General features: G+C 41.7%; 1 protein-coding gene across 2 annotated transcripts; it reads right to left on the reverse strand.

The window, feature by feature from the left end:
- Positions 1-415: 415 nt before the first annotated feature.
- WDR82 (WD repeat domain 82) lies at positions 416-16,566 on the reverse strand. Of its 2 annotated transcripts, XM_012638498.1 has the most exons (9): positions 16,150-16,566; positions 10,082-10,179; positions 7,442-7,508; positions 5,125-5,224; positions 4,199-4,315; positions 3,796-3,951; positions 3,279-3,348; positions 2,568-2,710; positions 416-1,526 (listed from the first exon to the last, which is right to left on the reverse strand). In XM_012638498.1, exons 1-9 carry the CDS (start codon positions 16,308-16,310, stop codon positions 1,497-1,499), a joined length of 942 nt encoding a protein of 313 aa, XP_012493952.1. In that variant the 5' UTR covers positions 16,311-16,566; the 3' UTR covers positions 416-1,496. The 2 variants fall into 2 exon arrangements, with proteins under 2 accessions (XP_012493952.1, XP_012493960.1); XM_012638506.1 differs by lacking the exons at positions 10,082-10,179; positions 16,150-16,566 and adding an exon at positions 7,604-7,793.
- Positions 16,567-21,901: the final 5,335 nt, after the last annotated feature.

A 21,901-nucleotide genomic window follows, 5' to 3' on the forward strand; every position in this document is an offset into this window, starting at 1 on the left:
AGAAGCCTCAGACAAGCCGAAAATGCTCTGGTTCCAGCATTCTGTCCCAAATGCCGCAAGCCAGACACAGAAGCCATGCAAGAATGACTGTCACACACATTAACAGGTGCAGACAAAGCATCACCGGGCAAAAACGGGGCTAATACTGCAGAGAGGGCCCCAAAGTGCGGCTTGAGGAATGGAATCATCCCAAGATCCTCACTTAGCTGCCATGGAAACAGCAAACACTAGAAGCTTTGCTTCATTCAGTCTCCCGAAGGGCAAATGGCAATAGGGAAGACTCACTAACACTTGTGGCAAACACTATTAGTAAGGATGCAGTCTTTCTCCCAGGCTGTAGGACTCTTAACTCCTTCAGCTGAACTCTCAGAAACTACAAATGAGATATATATATATATGCATACATACACGTATATGCATATATGTATGCACAGATATATTTAAACACAGGTGCACACACTGCTAAAATACAAACAACAGAAATCAAAGGTCATATATAAAAAGGCTAAATATAACATATAACACAGGCCTAGAACCAGCTCCTGGTTGGGAGCTGAGGAGAGGGGTGGTATCATCTGGAGACTATGTACACAATTTGTGGTCGGCAGGGAAGGCATCAGTGTAAACAACTCAGACTCACTTCACAATACTGGCCCACAGGAAAGCGTGATGTATCTCATGTACAAAAATAGACTCCCACCTTGCTTTTGTACAAACCAAACTCAGTAGGCATCCAGGAGGACCATGGGTTTGTCTTGACTACAGGGTACTGCACCAGAACTCACCTGCTACCCCCTTCCTCCCTTTCAGGCTCTTGGGCCTTTTCCCACCTAGTACCTAGAGCCCAAGACCTGCCCAGAACACCTACCCTCACACAACTAACTGCACAGCTTCCTGACAAGCAAGGTCCTTCTGTATCTGTCCCTTTCTTTGACCCCAAAATATGTGAAGACTTATTTCTGTAAATGTTTGGCACCTAAGAAACATGATGGCTGTGGAATAATGCCACAATTACACAGGGAGACCCAGTAACAAGACATGCAGGGTGAGGGCAAGGGGCACTGAGCTGCCCCAGCATCCCAAAACCAAGACCGTGGCTTCCCATGCATTATGGGGGTGGGAGAAGAGATGTGCAGAACTGACGACTTCACTGGCTCTTCAGCAGCAAATACATTCAAACTTGAAGGTGTCTTGAGAGCCCCACTATACCCTAATCGCGAGTCTGGTCACTCCTCTGGAGGAGCTTGGTGCAGTGACAGCTAGAAAAGCTAAGTCCCAACCGAGTCTGCTGCACCAAGAGTCCTTTTGAAGAAGCTCAGCAAAGTCATTTTGTTCTTTTGCGCAGATGTACAGCACATCGATGGGAAGGCCATGTGAAAGGATGTTCTCCAGCCCAGTCAAATGATCCAATCCCACTATTATATTATCTCAGTCCCCTCTGAGTTTTCTCCTACTGGCCGCCTTCACTGTACAGAAATAGCCGAGCAGCATCAGGGTCAGTCATCAATGGTGGGCAACCAGAAGGCCTGGAAGGAGAACACAAATCAACTTTAAAAAGCCAAGCATTCCCTCACTACCGAGGGCTCTTCATACCCCACCCCACAGCATCAAGCTGCCCAGCCCCAATGGTGGAGGAGTTAATGGCTCTGGTGCCCCTCCCTTCTGACCAACCGGCTCTAGCAGAACACTCTAGGACCAGCTCCATAGCGACAGAAACACTCTCCCCTTTATGTGAAAGTAAGCTGGTTCTGTTCTGTTTCCCTCCAACACTCATTGTCCACCTTCCACCATACCAGATCATTTTTTTAAGGAAAAAAGAAGAGCTACGTGGGAAGTGGATGGTCTGGGTAACCTGGCCTCGCCGCTAATCTACCAGGTAACTTCTGATAGGCCTCCTCCTTCCTGAGCCGTAAAAAATGACAGGGACTGAATGGTTTTGTTGTATTTTTTCTGACATTATTTTCTTGGTTTAAAAAAGAGAGGGGGCAATGTGCTCTGGGTAGGCTTGTAATGAAATGCCTCATTCCCAAATACCCAGGTGGGTTTAGGAAATCCTAAGAGGAAACTGGAGGCTGAGACTCACTGATCCTTTATTCTGCTAATGTTATCTAGAAAGAGATATGGGCCTGGAGTTAATTCTAAGTGCTAAGTTATGATTAACTCTAAGAATTTCTGGAAGTTCAGCATAAACCAAGAGGAATGGAAAACTAAAAGGCTGTAGCCACAAAAGACCGGTGCAGAGTATTTTAAGGAGCAAACAGCTGTTAAGTATAGCCGAGGCAGTTTGAGCCTAAAACCAGGCTCAAACAGTAAAAACTGGCCTCCTTGGAGTTCTGAGGTGACCCTAGATCAACTCTGGGAAGAGGGAAGAAGAATAAAAGTGAAAGATCAGCATGACCAGAGATCATATAATATGAGGTAAAAGAGGGAAGCCACCAGAGTTCAGAAACATTAACTGGAGTGCTTGTAATGTACCTATGTAGAACACAGCTGGCTGTGCTTATTGAGGCACCCACCACCCCAAATGGAAAGGGCCCCTAGGTAGAGGACACCTCTTGTTCACATACCATGTTGGAACATGCGCTGGCAAAGGTCATGAACTTGGGGTTGAACTGCAAACAGGTAATGGGGCCGGTATGTTTACCATCTAACACAGCTACTTTTATACCGCTCTCTCCATTCCAAACATGGATCTTGCCATCCTCTGAACCTAAAGAGAATATTCAAGGAAAATGTAACAGTTCAAGGCATAATACAAAGAAAATGTAAAGAAGACATGAATTGAAGCCTCGAGATAGGCCAAGCTTCAGAACCCAGCCCTCTGCAGAAATTTAGAGGGAGAAGAGGCAGTGAAAGGAGGACACTTTGAAAATTGATCTTGACCCTGGTTATGTTCTCACAGGCATATCATTTCCCCTCTAACTTCAGTTTTCTTGTCTAAAAAAGGGGTTGAATACCATTACCTTACCAACATGTAGCCACAAAGATGAATGAATGGAGGATTATACCGGGACGTTAGTATCACTAACAAGGTAGTGCTTGCAGAGTTTAACTCTAATGTTGGTCCACAAAGACCAACATTAATGCCAGTTCCCAGTAAAGAACTCCAAAGTCAGGATGGTTTAAAGACACTATGCTTTAAAGACACTATACCCTTAGCATAATGTGCTATACAGAAATATGAGAAGATCAAACAGATAATAATATCTTAGTTCTAATTTAAACAAACAAATGCACAGTACCAGAGAAATAATCCCAAGGGAGAAAAGGAAGCTCACCGATCATAATAAATTGAGAGTCTGGAGTAAATGAAGCCTCCAGTGTGACAGCTTTGCTGTTGGCATAACCCTAAAACGAAACAGAGTGGTTCTCTTGTTGTTACAGGGCCATTAATAAAAACAAAAACAATTTCCTAGAAACACCAACCCAGCACGTGCATGACCTTCCTTTCCATGAAACTCTTTCCTTGTTATGTACTATGCCACCAAGGTTTCAAAAGTGGCTGCCACCCTTTATAATCCACCTCTACCCCCAACTCCATATTCAAGGGGACAAGAAAACTGTTTATTGTTAGGAATTATTTTATAACTAAACACCAAACTTGTGTCACTTGGTGAAAAGTGAATGTCTACAGAACCCAAGGGAAATAAGTTCATGAACAGGAAGAAAATTCAAGTTCATGCCTTGATCAGTGAGTCAAAGGATAACTGCTGGCCTGAACTAACCAGCTAACACAATTCTCAGCCCAGAAAGTATGCACGTGGAAACAGCCATGCTTAAAGGCTCTTGACTCACCCCAAACGTATGCATCACCACTCCCTTGAATGCATCGATAAGACGGATGAAGCTGCCATTGGTGGAGATGAGGATGAGTTTGCCATCATTGCTGAACTTAAGTCCTGTCCATTCACAAGTCCGATCATACTGCATCTTAAAGGTTGCAAATGGCCCCTGCAGATGATAAAAAAAATAGCAGCCCCAGGCACAAGGCACATTAATAATTCTATCTCTTAGAGCCAACTCCCATTCTAACCTTTTAGATTCCTTTCTGACTAGGGAAAGCAGAGGATGAACAACTGCTCTGACACTCTCTAATATCTACCACATACTTAGTTATTGTAGAAAAGGCTCTTAAAATGTCTACCTCACCCTTAAAACTTCCATGATATTAAGATAGCTCAAAGATTCAAAGATTTACCTTATCAAAAGAACGAAGGTCATAAAGTTTGACCATTTCAGAGTTGACACCTGCAGCAAAAATTAACCCTTCTGGATCAAAAGAACAAACTGGCTTGCCCTGAAGATGCATGAGGCCCTAAAAGAAATAAGACAAAGAGTTAATGAATCCAGGACCCTACCACTATGTAATTTACTTTTCCCAAAGAAAACTAAGGCATATAAAGAAATACCAGCCTACCTACAGAACAGAAAAAAACATAAAAATAAATAAAATAAAGCTTTTAAAAGGTCTGTAGACAACAGATTTCTGATCAACCTTAACTGTACAATATTATAGACAGAGTTCAAGTAAAAACAAACTCCTTGAAGCTAAAAGCTGTTGCTCAAAGGCTCTAGGAACACTGTTTTTAAAACACTAAGTCGCTCTTAGCACTCTGGGAGGCCGAGGCGGGCCGAATGTGTGAGCTCAGGAGTTCGAGACCAGGCTGAGCAAGAGCAAGACCCTGTCTCTACTAAAAAAAAAATAAAAAAATAAAAAGAAATTATCTGGATAACTAAAAATATACAGAAAAAATTAGCCGGTCATGGTGGCACATGCCTGTAGTCCCAGCTACTTGGGAGGCTGAGGCAATAGGATTGCTTGAGCCCAGGAGTCTAAGGTTGCTGTGAGCTAGGCTGACGCTACGGCACTCTAGCCAGGGCAACAGAGTAAGACTCTGTCTCAAAAAAAACAAACAAACAACACTAAGTCGTAGGGTATAATGCAATGTGCACTAGACTAGGGTATTTGCTTTCCTACCAGGAAAATAGGTTTTCTCCAAAGTTTAAAAAAGACTCTGGGATCCCAGAATGGAACCACTGCTTTCAACCTTCCTTGAGAGGTAGAGTTGATGATAATGCCTACCATAGAAAAAGCTCAAAGACACAACTTCGAAGTACCATTACCTGGCAGTTAGGAGACCGGAGATCCCAGAGTCGAATGGTCTTATCAAGAGACCCAGAAATGAAAGTGTCATCCACAGGTGACATGGACAAGGCCACCACCCTGCAATGCATCAAGATAAACAGGAGTTGAAGCAAAACATTAGCAAAAATTGGATGTGAACTCTAAACAACTCTATCTATATATACCTGTTCTCCCAAAATTGCCATTTTAAGAAACACACTAAAACACACATACACAAGCATACCTGGAATAACCAAAGACAACTAGTATAATGAATAAAGCAACTTAAAATTACAGCATAAAAAATGTATGACTCCAATGCAAATCAAAAACACAATGAAATACTACTTCACACCCACTAGCCACAGCTATTAATAAAAAAGAGAGGTGATAACAAGTGTTGGTGAGGATGTGGAGAAATTGGAACCCTTCTACATTGCTGGTGGAAATGAAAAAATGGTACAGTTGCTCTGGAAAAGTTTTTTCAAAAAGATAGTTTACCATATGATCCAGAAATTCCACTCCTAGGTATATACCCAAGAGAACTAAAAATATATATTCACATAAAATTGTATACATATGTTCATAGCAGCATTATTCATAATAGCCAAAAAGTGCAAACAACCCAAATGTCCATTAACTAAAGAATAAACAAAATGTGGTACATCCATACAATGATATATTATTTGGCAATAAAAAGGGATTAAGTATGATTCATATGACAACATGGATGAACCTTGGAAACACCATGCTAAGTAAAAGAAGCCAGACATAAAAGCCATTTATACCAAATGTCTAGAATAGGGAACTTTATATACAGAGAAAGTGGATTAGTGATTGCCAAGGGCTAAGTAAGGGAGTGATTGCTAATGGGCACAAGGTTTCTCTTTGTATTGATGAAAATGTTCTGAAATTAGATAGTGGTGATGGTTGCCCAACTCTGTGCATACAGTAAAAACCACTGAGTTGTATATTTTAAAAGGGACAATTTATGGTACGTGAACTATACATCAATTTGAAAAAAGACAGCGCAATTGCTTAACAAGACATTTGTGGACTATACCAATGTTCTGAAACCTGAGTGGCGTCAGCATCACTTGGAGGGTGGGTTAAAACAGATTGCTGGGATCTGCTCCCAGAGCTTTTAATCTAGTAGGTCTGGGCTGGGGTCTGTGAATCTGAGTTTCTAACAAGTTACCAGGTATGGTGAGGCTGTTGGTCTGGGCACCATACTTATAACTCAACTAACATTTGTACTAGCTCCTCAACTTAAAAATTTAAAAAATAAAACAGAGTGAGCAGAAAGCTTGTGTACATGTAATTTCATGCTACGGCATTCAGCTCAAGAGCTCAGAGAAGGTTTATCCTGGTATAAGGCTCTATGCTGAGAAGTACAGGGAACATAAGGAGAAGCAAGATCCTGACCCTAAGGAAGCTTAACTGTCTGGTTCACACAACACCAAAAGAGGGCCAAGAAAGGTTTTCTGGAAGAAGCAACATTTGTGGTGGACAAGGTTTCAAAGGGAGACACCTTTCTGAAAGGTACCAGACGAGAAGGCATGAGGTCCATGTTTAGGAAATAGCCCAGAGTTCACCTAACTGGAGTGGCGAGAGAAAATGCTGGGAAAATGGGTCAGAGCCAGAAGGGGTAGAACCTGACTCCAACAGGAAAGAGCAGGCAGACGTGGAGAACCATTAAGGGAGATTATGAAGCAGTTAGAATTGTAACATTGGATGCTGAAGCAGGATGTTGAGAGATGGGGTGAAAAAAAATTGGAGACAGTGGAATGAGGATCAGAAAGAAGCAACCTGCATTACAGTATAGCAATAAAGAGATAAACTTCTTAACTGTAAAAGCAACAAAGGACTTTTTTTTTCTTTTGCATCCAAATTAAGATCTTCAAATAGAACATTTTTATGTAGAGGCGTGCTGAAATGGGGGCCACGTATATTGGAAGGCCTCATAAACACAAATGATCCTTTTATTAAGGGGTATCTGAGATTTGGTGTACCTAAATGCCAAATGTAATTTTTACTATTAATACATAGGCTTTCACCGAATATCTTTAATCAACATTTTTTTCTAATTATATTTTAACTGAGATTTCACTTTATCTCTGAAGTACTACCCTTGCTTCCATAACTTCTGTAAACCAAGAGACTATTTAAGAAGGGTTAACAAGAAAAGATGAAGAGGAATGCCAAACAACATTAGGAAGTAGCTTCAGTTCACTAATACAATGTCTCCACTCTTCTATTCTCTGGGTAACCTCAGGGATAAAAGAATTATCTACTTCTACAACACTTGGGTCTTACCTTTTGCTATGTCCAGGAAAGTATCTGATGTATTTGTTGTCATGCAAGGACAGGTAACGAATAGTATCTGTAAGAAGACAAATAAGGTATGATGATACTGTACTATTTAAAAGGAATTTACTTTGCATCTTCATCTTGAAAAGACAAGGTCAAAGAACTCACTGTATTCCATAACGCAAGCAAGGTGTGAATAAATAATGGTGAATAATTCCTCTCTGCAACTGAAGAGTTGGTATGTAGATTTCACATAGCTCAAAAGTAGAGTTCTTAAGTTGACAACATAGAAAACAATGTTTGAAATCACTGTTTTACTACCAATCTTTGACTTCTTCATAATTAAAATGCAACTTGCCTTGCAAATGTACTCTAGCCAAAAACAAAACAAAAAACAAACAAAACAAAAAAAGCCAATAGTTTTACACATTGGTCTACTGCCCACAGAATGGCAAACCTTAAAGAAAAATATTTGGCTGCTAAGGAAACAGGCTCAAAGAGGTAAGCAGCCACGCTAAGCTGAAGATCAGGCTGGACCCTGGCAGCAAATTTGTCCAGGATTCTCTCTAACTGTATTAACCCAACCCTGACCCATTTGAATGTTCAAGTGGATACACAATTTACCTTGAAACTAAACAAAATGGAAAGAGAAGTAATGTTGAGATTTGGGTTAAAAGATCTTAAGACATTTAAAAAGTCAAACTCATATACCAACAAGTCACAGCAGTTGAGATTTTGACAATATTAAAGAAAGGAATAATTACAGAAATTTGTTCTTGAGGAAAATAAGACACTCTTAAAAACCAAATTTGAAAAAGTAAACAAACAGGATGGGGGTAGGAGGGAAATGAAGTGCCATAAAGAATAGAACTGGAAAGTAGGAAACTACTATGCCCCTAAAAAGAATAGGAATAAGGAAAAATTATTGTTGAGAAACAGGTAATAGGAAATGGTGTAGAAACGCAGAAAGAAAAGCACAGAAAGAACATTCTGAAGGCACACAGCACACAGGAATAAAGAGGTTGAAAGCACCAAGTCTTCCCAGTGGTTCACAAAGGTGCTTTCTAATAAGAAGGTATTTAATCTGGGAGGGGAAAAGGGCATTCTATGTTCCATAACTGAACTCTACATGGTTTTCCTTGAAAACATCTTCAAACTTCTTGAATGACAACTACAAAGTATTCCTGGTTGTTCTGGTGCTAAGCATTACTCACCTGCCCTAAGAAGACAGACTTCCTCCCCATTACCTGGTTTCCCAGAGATGAGCAGGGCGACGCCATCCTCTCCGCCCCACTCAGTAGCTGGCGCGCTGTTCCTGGCAAGGCAGTGGCCTGTACAGTTATCTCCTGTACCGGGTGGTATCATAGACCCTCAAACTGTACAAACTACTACCTCAGCCTGGAATCAGGCAAAGGAAACGGAGCGCTGGAGGAACTCTTCAGGATGCACTCGAGACAGGAAAGGCAACATCCTCACAGCAGAGGCCTGGCAGCAAAGCTGCAAGTGCCACACATTTGCCTCATCTTGCACCACATTTGGAGAATCCTCATTTAATCACTCAGAAAAACAGCCCAACAGAAGAAATATACCAGTCATTCAGATGATCACATAGACATGTTTCCTCAGGATCCTAATGTTTTCATATACTTGTCCAAAAGCATCAACTGCTCTGCTTACTTAGAAAACCACTTCTGAAATAGAGGCATGAAAAGTAGAAATGATATACTTAACTAAAAATCCAGTACAGGCAGAAAAGGCTCACTAAAAAAAAAAAAAAAAAAAGGGACTTCTGCCCACCTGCTCTGAGATAGGCAAGGCCAAAATAGCAGTCTGAGCCAATTCTTGTTGAATGACATTAGAAAAATCTTACTCCAAAAAGTGAAATGATCAATAAGCCATAAGTTAAAAAAAAAAATTCCAAATCGAAAATAAGTGTTACTTAATAGTACAGGAGTTTAAAAGAAAAGAAAAGAAAGGTTACAGCTCAATTATCAATCTATCAACTTAGAAGGGCTTACCCCAGGGGAATTGCAGGTAAATACAGAGACCACTTATTATAGGAAGAAATTAACAAGTTTAATTTCTAAAAAAAAATAACTCTACTCTTCAAAGGTATTAGTTGTATTTAAAAGGGAAAAGGGATAAAATTCAGATCAAAAAATGTTCCTGGAATCAAAAATGACTTACGGTTAGTATACTTTACTTAACTTTATGACACAGACCATAAAAGGTTGGGCAAACACCAAAAACTCTTCTAACTTTCTTTAAACTATCATAGCTCAAGCATTTGTGAAAACTTTTCTCAAATCTATATATTTTGAATGCAAAGTCCTATTGTTTACCACTTGTGTGTCAAGTATTCTTTTAAGTTTAAAGAAGTACAAACCATAAATACAATTACTTGCTTCCTCTTCCCACTCCCCACTCTAAATTGGAGACATTTTACACTCAGTTTCAAGTCCTTCCAAAGTGCTAAAGGCTTGCTTCCAGCATTCTTTCAGTTACAACAATATAATTAGCATTGCTAACACCATAGGAAATATTTAAACTAAAGTAACTATGATCAAACAGAAGTAGTCACAAAGATTCCGTGAACTATTTAACAAAGGAAACCATGACCATAACATCCTAAAAAGGCTTGCTTACCGTCTATTTTGTTAGAGCTGTAAACAACTGTGTTTGCTGCATGAGTGTATCTGATGAGGTCCACACCATATTTCTTACTGTACAAGGTTCTCTTTGGTCTGATGAGGAAATGGACAGAGAAAAGAAAACCATCAAAATTCTCTATAGATCCAAAGCATTTGCCTTTTAGATAGAAGGCAAACCTAACTCTCCCCAGCAAAACTAGTCAATGGCTCTTTTGTTTTTATTTTAATGTAAAATCACACATTTTCAAACTAGATGTTACCAATCCATTTGTTGAAGGTCCTCAAATGTCTTCCTCTTATAGAACCTTGAAGATCAAGCTAAAACTGATCTCAGCAAAATCTTTAACCAAAAACTTTGTCAGACCGGCACGGTGGCTCACACCTGTAATCCTAGCTCTCTGGGAGGCCGAGGCGGGCGGATTGTTTGAGCTTGGGAGTTCGAAACCAGCCTGAGCAAGAGTGAGACCCCGTCTCTACTAAAAATAGAAAGAAATTAATCGGACAACTAAAAATATATAGAAAAAATTAGCCGGGCATGGTGGCGCATGCCTGTAGTCCCAGCTACTCGGGAGGCTGAGGCAGGAGGATCGCTTAAGCCTAGGAGTTTGAGGTTGCTGTGAGCTAGGATGACGCCATGGCACTCTAGCCTGGGCAACACAGTGAGACTTTGTCTCAAAAAAAAAAACAAACAAAAACTTTGTCACACACCACTGAAGTCAGACAAAAAAAAAAAAAAGTTTCACCTAAAAAATCTGTGATCTCCATATAAAGAGAAGCACTTGAGAGAGGAATGGCAAAGAAAAAAAAAATGAAGAGTAGCACTTGAATGATGTGGCAAAGGTAAGGATTGTTGGTGAGCTCTAACCCTGGAAAGAAACAGAATTTCTTCCAAAAGGGAGAAAACAATAACCAATCAAGTGGAACAGCCATCTAAAGAAGACTTTCACCTCGGAACACCTAATGCCAAGGTTAGGTAGGAAGTAGAAGTAAGTCTAGGGATTCGATTTACTACAATGTTCAAAAGTAAGCTTTTGAGGAAAAAACAGTCACGTGCCACATAATGACATTTCAATCAATGAGGGACTGCATATACGATGGTGGTCTCGTAAGATTAAAACAGAGCTACCCTAAACAGGTGTACAGGGCATTATCTATCTTTTATACATTATTTTTACCGTATAAAACTTTTTCTTTGTTTAGATATACAAATACCACTGTGTCACAATTGCCTACAGTATTCAGTACAGTCACATGCTGCACAGGTTTGTAGCCAAGGAGCAATATCATATCATATAGCCTAGGTGTGTAGTAGGCTATACCATCTAAGTTTGTATAAATACAGTCTATAATGTTGGCAAAATGACAAAAACACTTAACAATCCCTATGGTTAAGTAACACATGGCCATATATCTATTTGGGAAGAAAAGCATACAAAACAAGTCATAACTTACAACGACGAGGGGTGAAAATATGTCAAACTCAAGATGCCAGAACTTTTCTTACGGCATTCACTTAGAAAGTAGCTCTTTCTTCAAGAAGGCAGTGATTTATCAAAACTGAAACCAGATGCAAAACTGCTTGCCTTTCCTAATATAATCAGCCCTTGCAGAAGATATCCAACCTCCCTGTTCTATAGATCCAAAGCATTTGCCTTTTAGAAGGCAAGCCTAACTCTCCCCAGCAAAACTAGTCAATGGCTCTTTTGTTTTTATTTTAATGTAAAATCACACATTTTCAAATTTGATGTTACCAATCCATTTGTTGAAGGTCCTTAAATGTCTTCCTCTTATAGAACCTTGAAGATCAAGCTACAACTGATCTCGGCAAAATCTTTAACCAAAAACCTTGTCACACACCACTTAAGTCAGATAAAAAAAAAAAAAAGGTTTCACCTAAATGTCTCTGTAAAACTAGATTCAAATGCTAGAACAACTCTCCAACATGTACCAAGTCAGAAACAAGAAAGCCTTTAACATAATGTTCTACATTTAGGTCTTAGAAGGATTTCATAAATCCTCTACCAATGTTTACTAAGAGCTCCAATTTATGAAAAGGAAAGTTTACCCTCTCAATGTAAAATCCTCTTGGAATCTGTATGCTAAACAATCAGATGACTCAGGCAGCCTTAAGAAGTCAATCATTTGCACTTTCAATTTTTGTTAATATCAGTAAGGCTAAGTGCTTCTCTACATAAAATCTATTTCCAAACAAGACTTCTCACTACAAATGCACTGGATTTTTCCACATTCTTACCTTTACTGAAATAATACTTCACCCCTAAGATCAGCAAAGGCTACCTTGTGGAGTCCACTGTCTGGGGTTCTGCTGTGAGGTTACTGTGTGGTAACCAGTGAGAAAGTGAGTCTGAGTATGTGACTGTCCACTTGCTTTCTAGACAGTTGACTGCTTCTACCAGCGGAAGAAGTTTATACTAGTATTTCACCCCACCTACAATAGTAAAGACAGAACATGAAGAGCCAATTTTTCTTTAACCTGAAGAGTTAAACAGTGTACTTTCACACAGACATGGCCTATTTACCTCAAATTTATTAAAAACACTAACCTGAGATTTGTTCCTAATAAAAGAAATCAATTACCTCATTTTATTTCCTAGTTTGAAAGCAAGATTCTAAGGTACTGCATCCATTTCAGGGGTCTTTACAAAGTTCATGTACAACATTTTTCAAATATTTTGGTAAGCTTTTCTCCTCAAACTATGATTCTGGTGATCAGGTATTAACAAAGAAAATAATATTAAGGCCTTTGAGTAATTTGCATCTCCTACCACAAACAATATCCTTTATAGCCTTCCAAGTGGAAGTATCACTCAATGGATAAACTCCACTACAAAGAAAGTCTGAACAGTAAACTGGAAAAGACTAAGCATAAAAAAATCTTGTTTTAGCCATTTTCAAACTCCAAATCCTAACATTAGTATTATCACATAAAGATATCATGCCTTCTAGGGAAGGCATTTCTTCACATATTGGTTTGACCTACACTAGTGTGCTGGGAGTGCGGCCACGCTCCCTGCAAAAAACCGGTCCCTTTGGTAGGGTTGCAAGGGATAAGAAAATAATAGAGAATGGAAAATAATGGAAATAAAAGAATACACAGAGATGAAGGTATAGTTTTATAGATTTATAAAGATTATAGGCAAAGCGGGTGCTCAGGGGGCCTGGATTTCTCCATCGATCTCAAAGGCCTCGAATGAAGTCTTACATGGTCATTTATAGGTGGCGTCAGCCTAGCTCACAGCAACCTCAAACTCCTGGGCTCAAGTAATCCTCCTGCCTCAGCCTCCTGAGTAGCTGGGACTACAGGCATGTGCCACCATGCCCGGCTAATTTTTTTTTTCTATATATTTTTAGTTGTCCGATTAATTTCTTTCTATTTTTAGTAGAGATGGGGTCTTGCTCTTGCTCAGGCTGGTTTCGAACTCCTGAGCTCAAACAATCCGCCCACCTTGGCCTCCCAGAGTGCTAGGATTACAGGCGTGAGCCACTGCGCCCGGCCTCATCCTGTAGTTTTTAACAGATCTGCTTTGCTTTTACAAAGCAAATCCAAACCTTTAGGTCTGAGAAATGCAGGGCCTTGTGGGATTCAGCCCTACTGTCTTTCAGAGATGCCCTCCTGAGGTGAAACAGCTTTCGATATGCAAACTAACACGTTCACATATTCCTTCAGAACAAAGTTCTGCAAAACTGAGACGTTTCTGTCTCCAATATTTTTATATTAATTTATGCAGCAACACTAGTGACAAAGTTTTGCTTCACATTACCACTTAGAATCATGGAGGCTAAAGAGGTCATCTAATATCCAGAGAAGGATTTGATCAATGTCACATACCTGGTCACAAGGCCAAACTAGAACCCAGGTCTCCTAAATACCAGGCCACTCCCTCATCACAGATCACAAAGAAACCAAGTCAATTAATTGATTAGAGAAAATTCAAAAGAGCATGCCCTGTAGTATTGTATTGATATTAAATTTCCTAATTTAGATAATTGTGATGTGGTTATGTAAAAGAATGTCTCTGTGCTTAGGAAATCCATGTTGAACTGTTTAGGGATAAAGGGGCTTGATATCTCCAACTTACTCTCTAATGGTTCAGTAAAAAAAAAAAAAAAAAAAAAAATGCATACAGTGCACATAAACATTTACCTACACAGAGATAAAGCAAATGAGGAAAATGTAACCAATGGTCGAATTATATGGGGAATTCTGTGAAACACCGCTGTAACTTTCTGTAAGTTTGTAATTATACAAAAATGCTACACAAGTTGATAAACTGCATTATGTCATAAAACTGGCATTTTACTTTTAACAGGACAGGACTTCATGTCACTGTCATCCTTCAAAATTATACTACATTTGGATACAAACTGTGAAGAACCGCTATCACAACCACCTTCATTTCCTTTGAATGATATATGTCCCTATCCTCACATTCCAGGGAGAGGTTCTTCTAATCTGTGCACAAGCACTAAATATTTTAAGCAAGCCAGCTTCAAATTACCTCTCACTCCAGGATGCCACAATCCAGGACTCCTCAATCCTGACCCCAACCCCAGCTTTAAAGGTTACTCCCTCTTCTAAACTCATCCAAGTGACCAGACGTGGGCAGAAATCCATCTACCAAATGAATAACACTGACTCAAATAACTAAGTAACCTTCCAACTAACAAACAATTCCTTCTCCCCCTGGACCACCACCGTAGGCCACTCTTACACATACCGAAGACAGTTCAGAGCCAATTACATAATACTTTTTCATAGTCCCAGTAGGAAAAAATTGGGATACCATTCTAGCTCAATTCAAAACAGCATTACTTTAGATAATCAAATTCACAAATGAAGAGACACGCTCCAAAAGAGAGACATAGGTTTAAAAAAAAAAAAAAAAAGGCAAAATGAACAGCTGGAGAAGGTAGAGAAAAACCTAAGATTTCAAAAAATAAGATCTGTTACTAGGTAACAAAACGAAGTCTGACAAAACCAGTAGCCACCCAATTAAACTAAACCTCAGCAAGCCTGCTTGCTGAGAGGAAATCAAATTTAACCTGAACCAGTTTTGTCTCTAAAGGAACTCACAACTAAGCAAAGACTTTGAGCAAGTTCACAGGGGTGGGATGAGGCAAGGCTGACAGGGCCCCCAGAGAAAAAGGCAAAAAGCTGTGCCTAGATTTTGCAAAGAGATGCAGGTGTGGTGGGTCTCCAAATGGCTTGAGGCAACATAAAAGTTTCATCAGTCTTGGAATTCCAAATGGACCATAAAGTGTAATTAAAAAAAAAAAGTATAAACCCGAAATTGTTCTATGATGCTTTCTTTGTTTTAACGGAAGCTCACATTCAGGTCGGATGGGACAGCCAAGTTCGTTTGTATCGGGCAAAAAGGAAGTTTTTTATGTTGTTAAAAAGTTCACTATAAACGTGGGCACCGCGTCTGAGGGAGTAAGAGAAAAGCTTGGAAGAGGAAGAAAAAGCCAGGGGGCTCGAAGAAGCACAACAAATCCATCCTGACAGCTAAGAACTGCACCTACGCAGCCTGACGGCAGAAAGGCCGCGGGAAGCTGAGGGGCAGGGGATGGGCGGAGTGCCAGGGCTGAATCGAGGTCATAGCGGGGAGGGCAGATGAGAGAGTTGACGCTGTTGAATGAGGCAGGAGAACAGCCCCTGCAGACCTGCGTCGCGACTCAGAGCCGACTAGTACCTTTGAAAGCCTGAGGAGCCGAAAAAGCTACAGACTGGGGCTGGGGTGGGTGGTCAGGGCGTTTAAAGGTCAAGGTCAAGGTGGGGTTTGGCAAGATGCAGAAGCGTTCTGGGGAAACCAAAGCCACACGAAACAATAATGCTATTATTATTACGAAAATCATTATTTTTTTAAAAAAGGGGAAAAAAAGGTCTCCTGGACATCTGCGAGGTGGAGGCAACCCTGTAGGAGACAGTGCAAAACAGGCCGGGGTTGAAGTCGGGACGGAGGGCGGACCGCGGGGCCAGTGGTGGGCTACCGGAGGAAGGGAGGGACTCAAATCCGGGCCCAGGGCCTCCGCCGCACTCACTTGCCCTCCTGGCAGTCATAGAGCACGATGGAGTCGTCGTCGCTGCTCGAGATAACCGTCTCGCCGTTAGGGCTGAAATCGAAGCAGTTAATCTTGTCCGAGTTCTCGCGGAACACCTTGGCGACGCGGAAGCTCCGCAGCACGCTGTCGGTCAGCTTCATGGCGGCGGCTGCTGGAGGCAGCGGCGACGCAGGGCCGGGGCGGGGCCCGGCGGCGAGCGAGCGGGCGGGCTGCCGAGGGGCCAACCCGAGCGGGGCAGGCGCCGGGCCGGCGGGAGGGCGGCCGACAGTTGGGTCGCCTCCTCCTCTTCCTCCTGCTTGGGCGACGCTCTTCTGCCTTGACTGTGGGGCCTAGCTGACTGTTCGTCCTCAGCCGCCTCAGGGGCAACCGGCGAGACGCCGGCTCATTGTGTCCGCCATCTTGGGGCGACAGGCAGAAGCCGAGGGCGAGGAGCGTCCGCCGCGGTGCACGCCGGGAGAGAGGGCGGGGAGGGAACGGCCGCGCGAGGCGGGGAGGCGATGACGTTAGCGCGGCCCTGGCGGTGTGTAGTGGAGGGGTCGCTCGAGACGGCAGTTCCCTGGCGGGCTGCTGGGTTGAGGGGCTGGGACGCCCACGACCCTCCCCAGTGGGCCAGAAGGCTGCGGGTGCCCGAGAGCCGACGGCCTTTGCGCGGGATGCACCCCCCCCCGCCGAGACTCGGACGCCCCCTACAGACGCCCCCGCCGCAGGCCGCGCGGGAGCGTGTACTGCAGGGGTCGGGTATGGCCCTGGAGGCCTGTTCTAGGGTGAATCCGGTGAATAGATCGCCGGCGGCTTGACCACTAGTCCACCACAGCGCTATTTTATTGAGGTATAATTACGGTAGACTGCACAAATTTTAAGTAGCTGAATTTTTTTTCATTTGGAAATACACCCTGTGACCACTACCCAGAACTTTTAAGCTTTCTTAAGAAATGTTTAAATTGACATACAACATAATGTGCCTAAAGCGAACTCATTTGAAGTGTACAGCTCCATACATTTTAATAAATATAACAAACCCTCATCTTTAAGTGCCCGTAATCCTAACAGTTTGGGAGGCTGAGGCAGGACCATCGCTTGAAGCCAGGAGTTCAAGACCAACCAGAGCAAGAGCCAGGCCCCATCTCTACAAAAAATACAAAACTTAGCTGGGTGTCTTGGCGCATGCCAGTAGTCCTAGCTACTCAGGAGGATGAGGCAGGAGGATCCCTGGAGCTGAGGAGTTGGAGGTTGCAGTCAGTTATGATGATGCCACTGCACTTTAGCCCAGGTGACAGGGTAAGACCCTATCTCGAAAAAAAAAAAAAAGTATTTGCAGCTCCAAAACTCACAGCATCAATTACAAAGAAACTTTTAAAAGGAAAAAATTATCTCCTCATTCAACAGGATACAGTTGTAAATTCTTCTGATCTCCTCCTTTTCCTTATTCATATGTACACATAAACTTTATAGATGCAACCCTCTCCTGTCCCCCCCTTAGTGTTACATTTTACATATTTTTCTATGTTAGTAAACCAGATTATTGTTGGTGTTCTTTTTTTTTTTTTTTTTTTCATTTTAAGGCTGGTCAAGTGGAGCAGTGGGAGTGGAGAAGGAACAAAGGAATCTGTAACTGGTTGTGATCAATTAGTTGTAAACACCACTGCACTCGGACCAACCATATTGTTGGTGTTCTTAATCAAGGTATAATTTATATACAGTAACAATCAGCCATTTTTGTAGATAGTTTTATGTTTTGACACCCATATAGTCATGCAACTGCCACCACATTCAAGATAAAGAACAGCTACTTTACTCTCTTTGTAGTCAACAGGATTGCTTTAATGATTCTATTGTATAAGAGCCTCTTTTCCTTAAAAGGAAGGAAAGTTGATCTCTAACAAAGGAAAGTAGTATCTGATCACAAAATAGGAACCAAGCTTCCTAGCTTTAACTTCCTGTGCAAGGGGTTAAATTCAGTGTAACCTTTGTGGGTTCCTAGATCTCTAACCTGTGTGCAGGTCCTCAAAAGGTTAATTGCTTGGGGTCTCAGACAATGGAGACAGGGCCTATTTGTTTTGCTTTATTTAGCTAAAGAGGAAAAAAAAAATGAGGAAAGACTGTGAGACATTTCTTTTTTTTTTGAGACAGGGTCTCACTCTGTCACCCAGGGTTAGAGTGCTGTGGCATCAGCCTAGCTCACAGCAACCTCAAACTCCCGGGCTCAAGCGATCCTTCTGCCTCAGCCTCCCGAGTAGCTGGGACTACAGGTGCAGGCCACAATGCCTGGATAATTGTTCTATTTTTAGTAGAGACAGAGTCTCACTGTTGTTCAGGCTGGCCTTGAACTCCTGAGCTCAAGCGGTCCTGCCGCCTTAGCCTCCCAGAGTGCTAGGATTACAGGCGTGAGCCACAGCACCCAGCCTGTGAGACATTTCAGTTACTGATGTTAGGAAAGTGTGATATCCAGAGACCCAGATATAACATGGGTAATGGTAAAAACAAAATGGAAACCCTGGGACAGTTGGGGTCTTTCTGGTGAGAACTAGGGACTGTATCCTACCCCCTGGGTAAAGAGAGCCAGGATCCCTATTCAGAGAAGTTGTTTTCTAAGGAAAGAGGGCAAGATCCTGGCTAAATGGGTTGCAATTGCCTCCTGACAAAGAGCAGAGCTACTGGCTACAATTTGTTCTGGGGTCTGGAAAAAGCCGGTTTGAGTGAAACCTGAATGGATGGCAACTTTCCAAACTGCAAAGCAATGGAAGAAAAGCCCTCCGCATCCCAGAGCACTCACTCTGCTTCCCTGTAATTCCTGTGTTTTTATTTCAGAGACTAGAAATGCTGATGGGGAGACTGCTTTGAATCATTAGATGGCAACAAGGACAGATCTGGTGCCATGTCGTGAACTGTTAGGAAATGAATGCACCCAGTGAGATGCCATTTTTTGGTCTGTGTTAACTTACAAAAATAGCCACAGAAACAGCTGTTATCTACTGAATGTTGTTGGCCAAAAGAAATCTTTGCTGGGTATCTTTCAAGTATTTTACTTCCTGTACCTTTTCCAGATTTCACTGTTCAGAGGAAAGCTTCCTCCCAAGACTTGACGACTTGACTTACTGTATTATTTTTGGAATGCAAAAAGTCATTTTTTCGTATTTTAAGAGGGTCCTGAAATGTTCAGCCTGATTCACATTCTCACTGTTTCCCATTCCTAGCCCAGCTCCCTGCCCTATTAGAGTGGGGCTCTCCTGGCTTCCAGTCCAACAGCATTGTTGCCTTAAAGGACAGACTTCAGAAAGTGACCCACAAAGGCTGGCTCCCGCTGGGGAGTGGACGGAGGGAAAGCTGCAGTGAGAAGTGAATCAGATGGCCTTAAAAAAAGAATCAGACTTAATTTTTTAGTTTTTCCTTTTCTTTTTAATCAGTATTTCATTTATTTAGTTTTCACATATTCATTGCAGAAAAGCTAAAAAACACAAATAAGTAATAATAAAAAAACCCAGCATCCATCCATGCAAAGCTAGGGGCCTAAAAAAATAAAATAAAAAATAAAAAACAGTATCCAGATGTAGCCACTGTTACTTTTTTTATTATAGTGAAATATATATAATATAAAATTTACCATTTTGATGTAGAACTTTTCAGATTTTTTCTCTGAAATATATTTCAATGGGTTCATAAATTATTTATAACCTACCCTTTTCCATACTATGAACATCTTCCAGGTCAATAAATATAGGTATACACAATCATTTTGAATGGCTACATACTAGTCTATGATGTAGTTGTAAAGTAATTTTGCTTCCAATTTTATCTAGAGCCCAGCCAGAGTTCAACATACATTAAGTGAAAAAATGAAGTTATCCAAAGGACTCCAGATATTTGGTCCATTTATTACATTTTTACATTTCACACCACACAGCTTAAAATGGAACCTGTCCTAAGCAATTTATCCTCTTTCCAAAACGGAGAACTCCTTATGAATTATAATTCTTTGAGAGAAATTTCTGGGCTAGAGTGCCCAGCAGTGGGGCTTCCCTAGAGATTGATTAACTTCTTATACAAGCCCTTGAAATAACTAGAATCAGGTGATTCTCTTCTTTGGGAAGGGTTTGTGGGTGTGGGTGTGGGTGACAGAGGGGTGAAAGGGTGAGGCGGGGGGACAGGGGAAGAGAGAGAGAGAGAGGGCAGGGAGAGGGAGAGACAGAGACAGAGACAGAGACAGAGACAGAGAGAGACCGCACACACAGGCTTAACTGCCAAAGAGGAAAAGCAGAACATTGGAACACAGTGGTAACACATGGTAATCTTGTATAGCATGTTTCAATTGTCATACACTGTACGGGTATAATCACTTCACACTTGATAAATTGCTTGATTTGCTAAATGAATGCTTCATTTCACTCACCACCAAAAGGAAATAAATGTTCTAAGATGGCCATGAGCAGAGGTAATATTTTACATCAAATTGAAATTACAACCTCTTCTGTGGAGTTAAAGGCAACCTCAGCAATTGTTTTATTCATTTAAACATATTTTCTATTGGTTTCTTTCTTCCCCCCCCATGAAAAAGAGGGGAGAAAGCATATATGCTTAAAAGCATTTTAAAAGATTAGAACATTTGATATATTTTTTTGTAAGAATATTTGATTTTTCTTTTTTTTGGCTGATTTCATATCAATTTCTGCAGCTTGTACCACTTCTGAATTACATGCTGTGCTGTTTCCTCCCAGGGTCAACTGTGGAAGATTCCAAGTGGCCTTCCAGGGATGCTACTGAATGAACTGAGCCCAGGGTTTCTAGGCCACCTGCATAAAGAACTGTCCTGGCCCAGGTGGCCAGGAAATGTCTGTTATAGCAAGGGGGGGTCAGGCTTTCTCATTACAGCCTCACTACTGCCTCCTCCACCTCCACCTCCCACAGTGTGTAACACTGGCAGTGCTAACATCTGTCCACTTACTGAAATCCCTTGGAGAGGTCTTGAGACTCCAGGATCAAGGAGCCTCGATGAAAGTGTAACAGAGGTAATGGCCTGAAAGAGGGTAAAATGTTTTATGAGCTGCCTCTTTAAAACCCCCTCACCCTTTTTGGGAACTAAAACCTGCATCCCTGCCCAAGGCCGGCAATCAGAGGGGCAGGAGAGTGTCCTTGGCTTTTTGTACCACAGGAGATGGCTCAAGGGAATTGTCCAGGCAGAGGTCACAGGAGATTGTCTTTTCCGGAGATGGGGTCAATCCAGAATCATCAACTATAGTTAAACGTCAATAGCCTGAAGCTGAAACCCCCCCCCCCTTAAAAGCTCTGTATTTCTGCTTATAGGAAGGACAATGGTATTTTAAGAGGAGAGTCTGCCGTTCTTCTCATTTGCTGGCAAATTAATAATCTTCTCTTTCCTGCTCCTCAAACCTCTTGTCCTCATTTGGCCCTGGGGACAGGGACAAGTACTGAACTTTCAGTAACAAAAGGAGGGCATCTTTCCCTGGTAGCAGGGACCAAAATACATAGTTTGTGGGACCTGGTGCAACATAAATAAATAGGCCCCTTGTTAAAAAATTGTTATGAATCTAAAGATGGCAACAACAGAATATTAAACCAACTGCTCTGGCCGCATAGATCCTGCATGCACAAATCTGGCCTAACCCAGGAATAGTACAGCCAAAACTTTGAGCCTCTCTACATGCACTTGAAACAGTGTTTATTTAATGCTCTTAACCTCATTTTAATGCTGAAGACTCTGAGGTTCTGAGAGGTT

Source organism: Propithecus coquereli, unplaced genomic scaffold (genome assembly GCF_000956105.1).
Source record: "Propithecus coquereli isolate 6110/MARCELLA unplaced genomic scaffold, Pcoq_1.0 Scaffold1, whole genome shotgun sequence".
In the NCBI taxonomy this organism is placed as follows: Eukaryota; Metazoa; Chordata; class Mammalia; order Primates; family Indriidae; genus Propithecus; species Propithecus coquereli.

What these genes read in the sequence shown, in the direction of transcription:
- WDR82 (XM_012638498.1), bottom strand. Translation starts at nt 16,310, where the DNA reads ATGAAGCTGACCGACAGCGTGCTGCGGAGCTTCCGCGTCGCCAAGGTG. An exon ending in TATGACTGCCAGGAGGGCAA is followed by an intron (nt 10,180 to 16,149) that starts GTGAGTGCGGCG and finishes TTTCCTCATCAG; the next exon opens with ACCAAAGAGAACCTTGTACA. An exon ending in TCCGGTCTCCTAACTGCCAG is followed by an intron (nt 4,316 to 5,124) that starts GTAATGGTACTT and finishes TATTTCTTTTAG; the next exon opens with GGCCTCATGCATCTTCAGGG.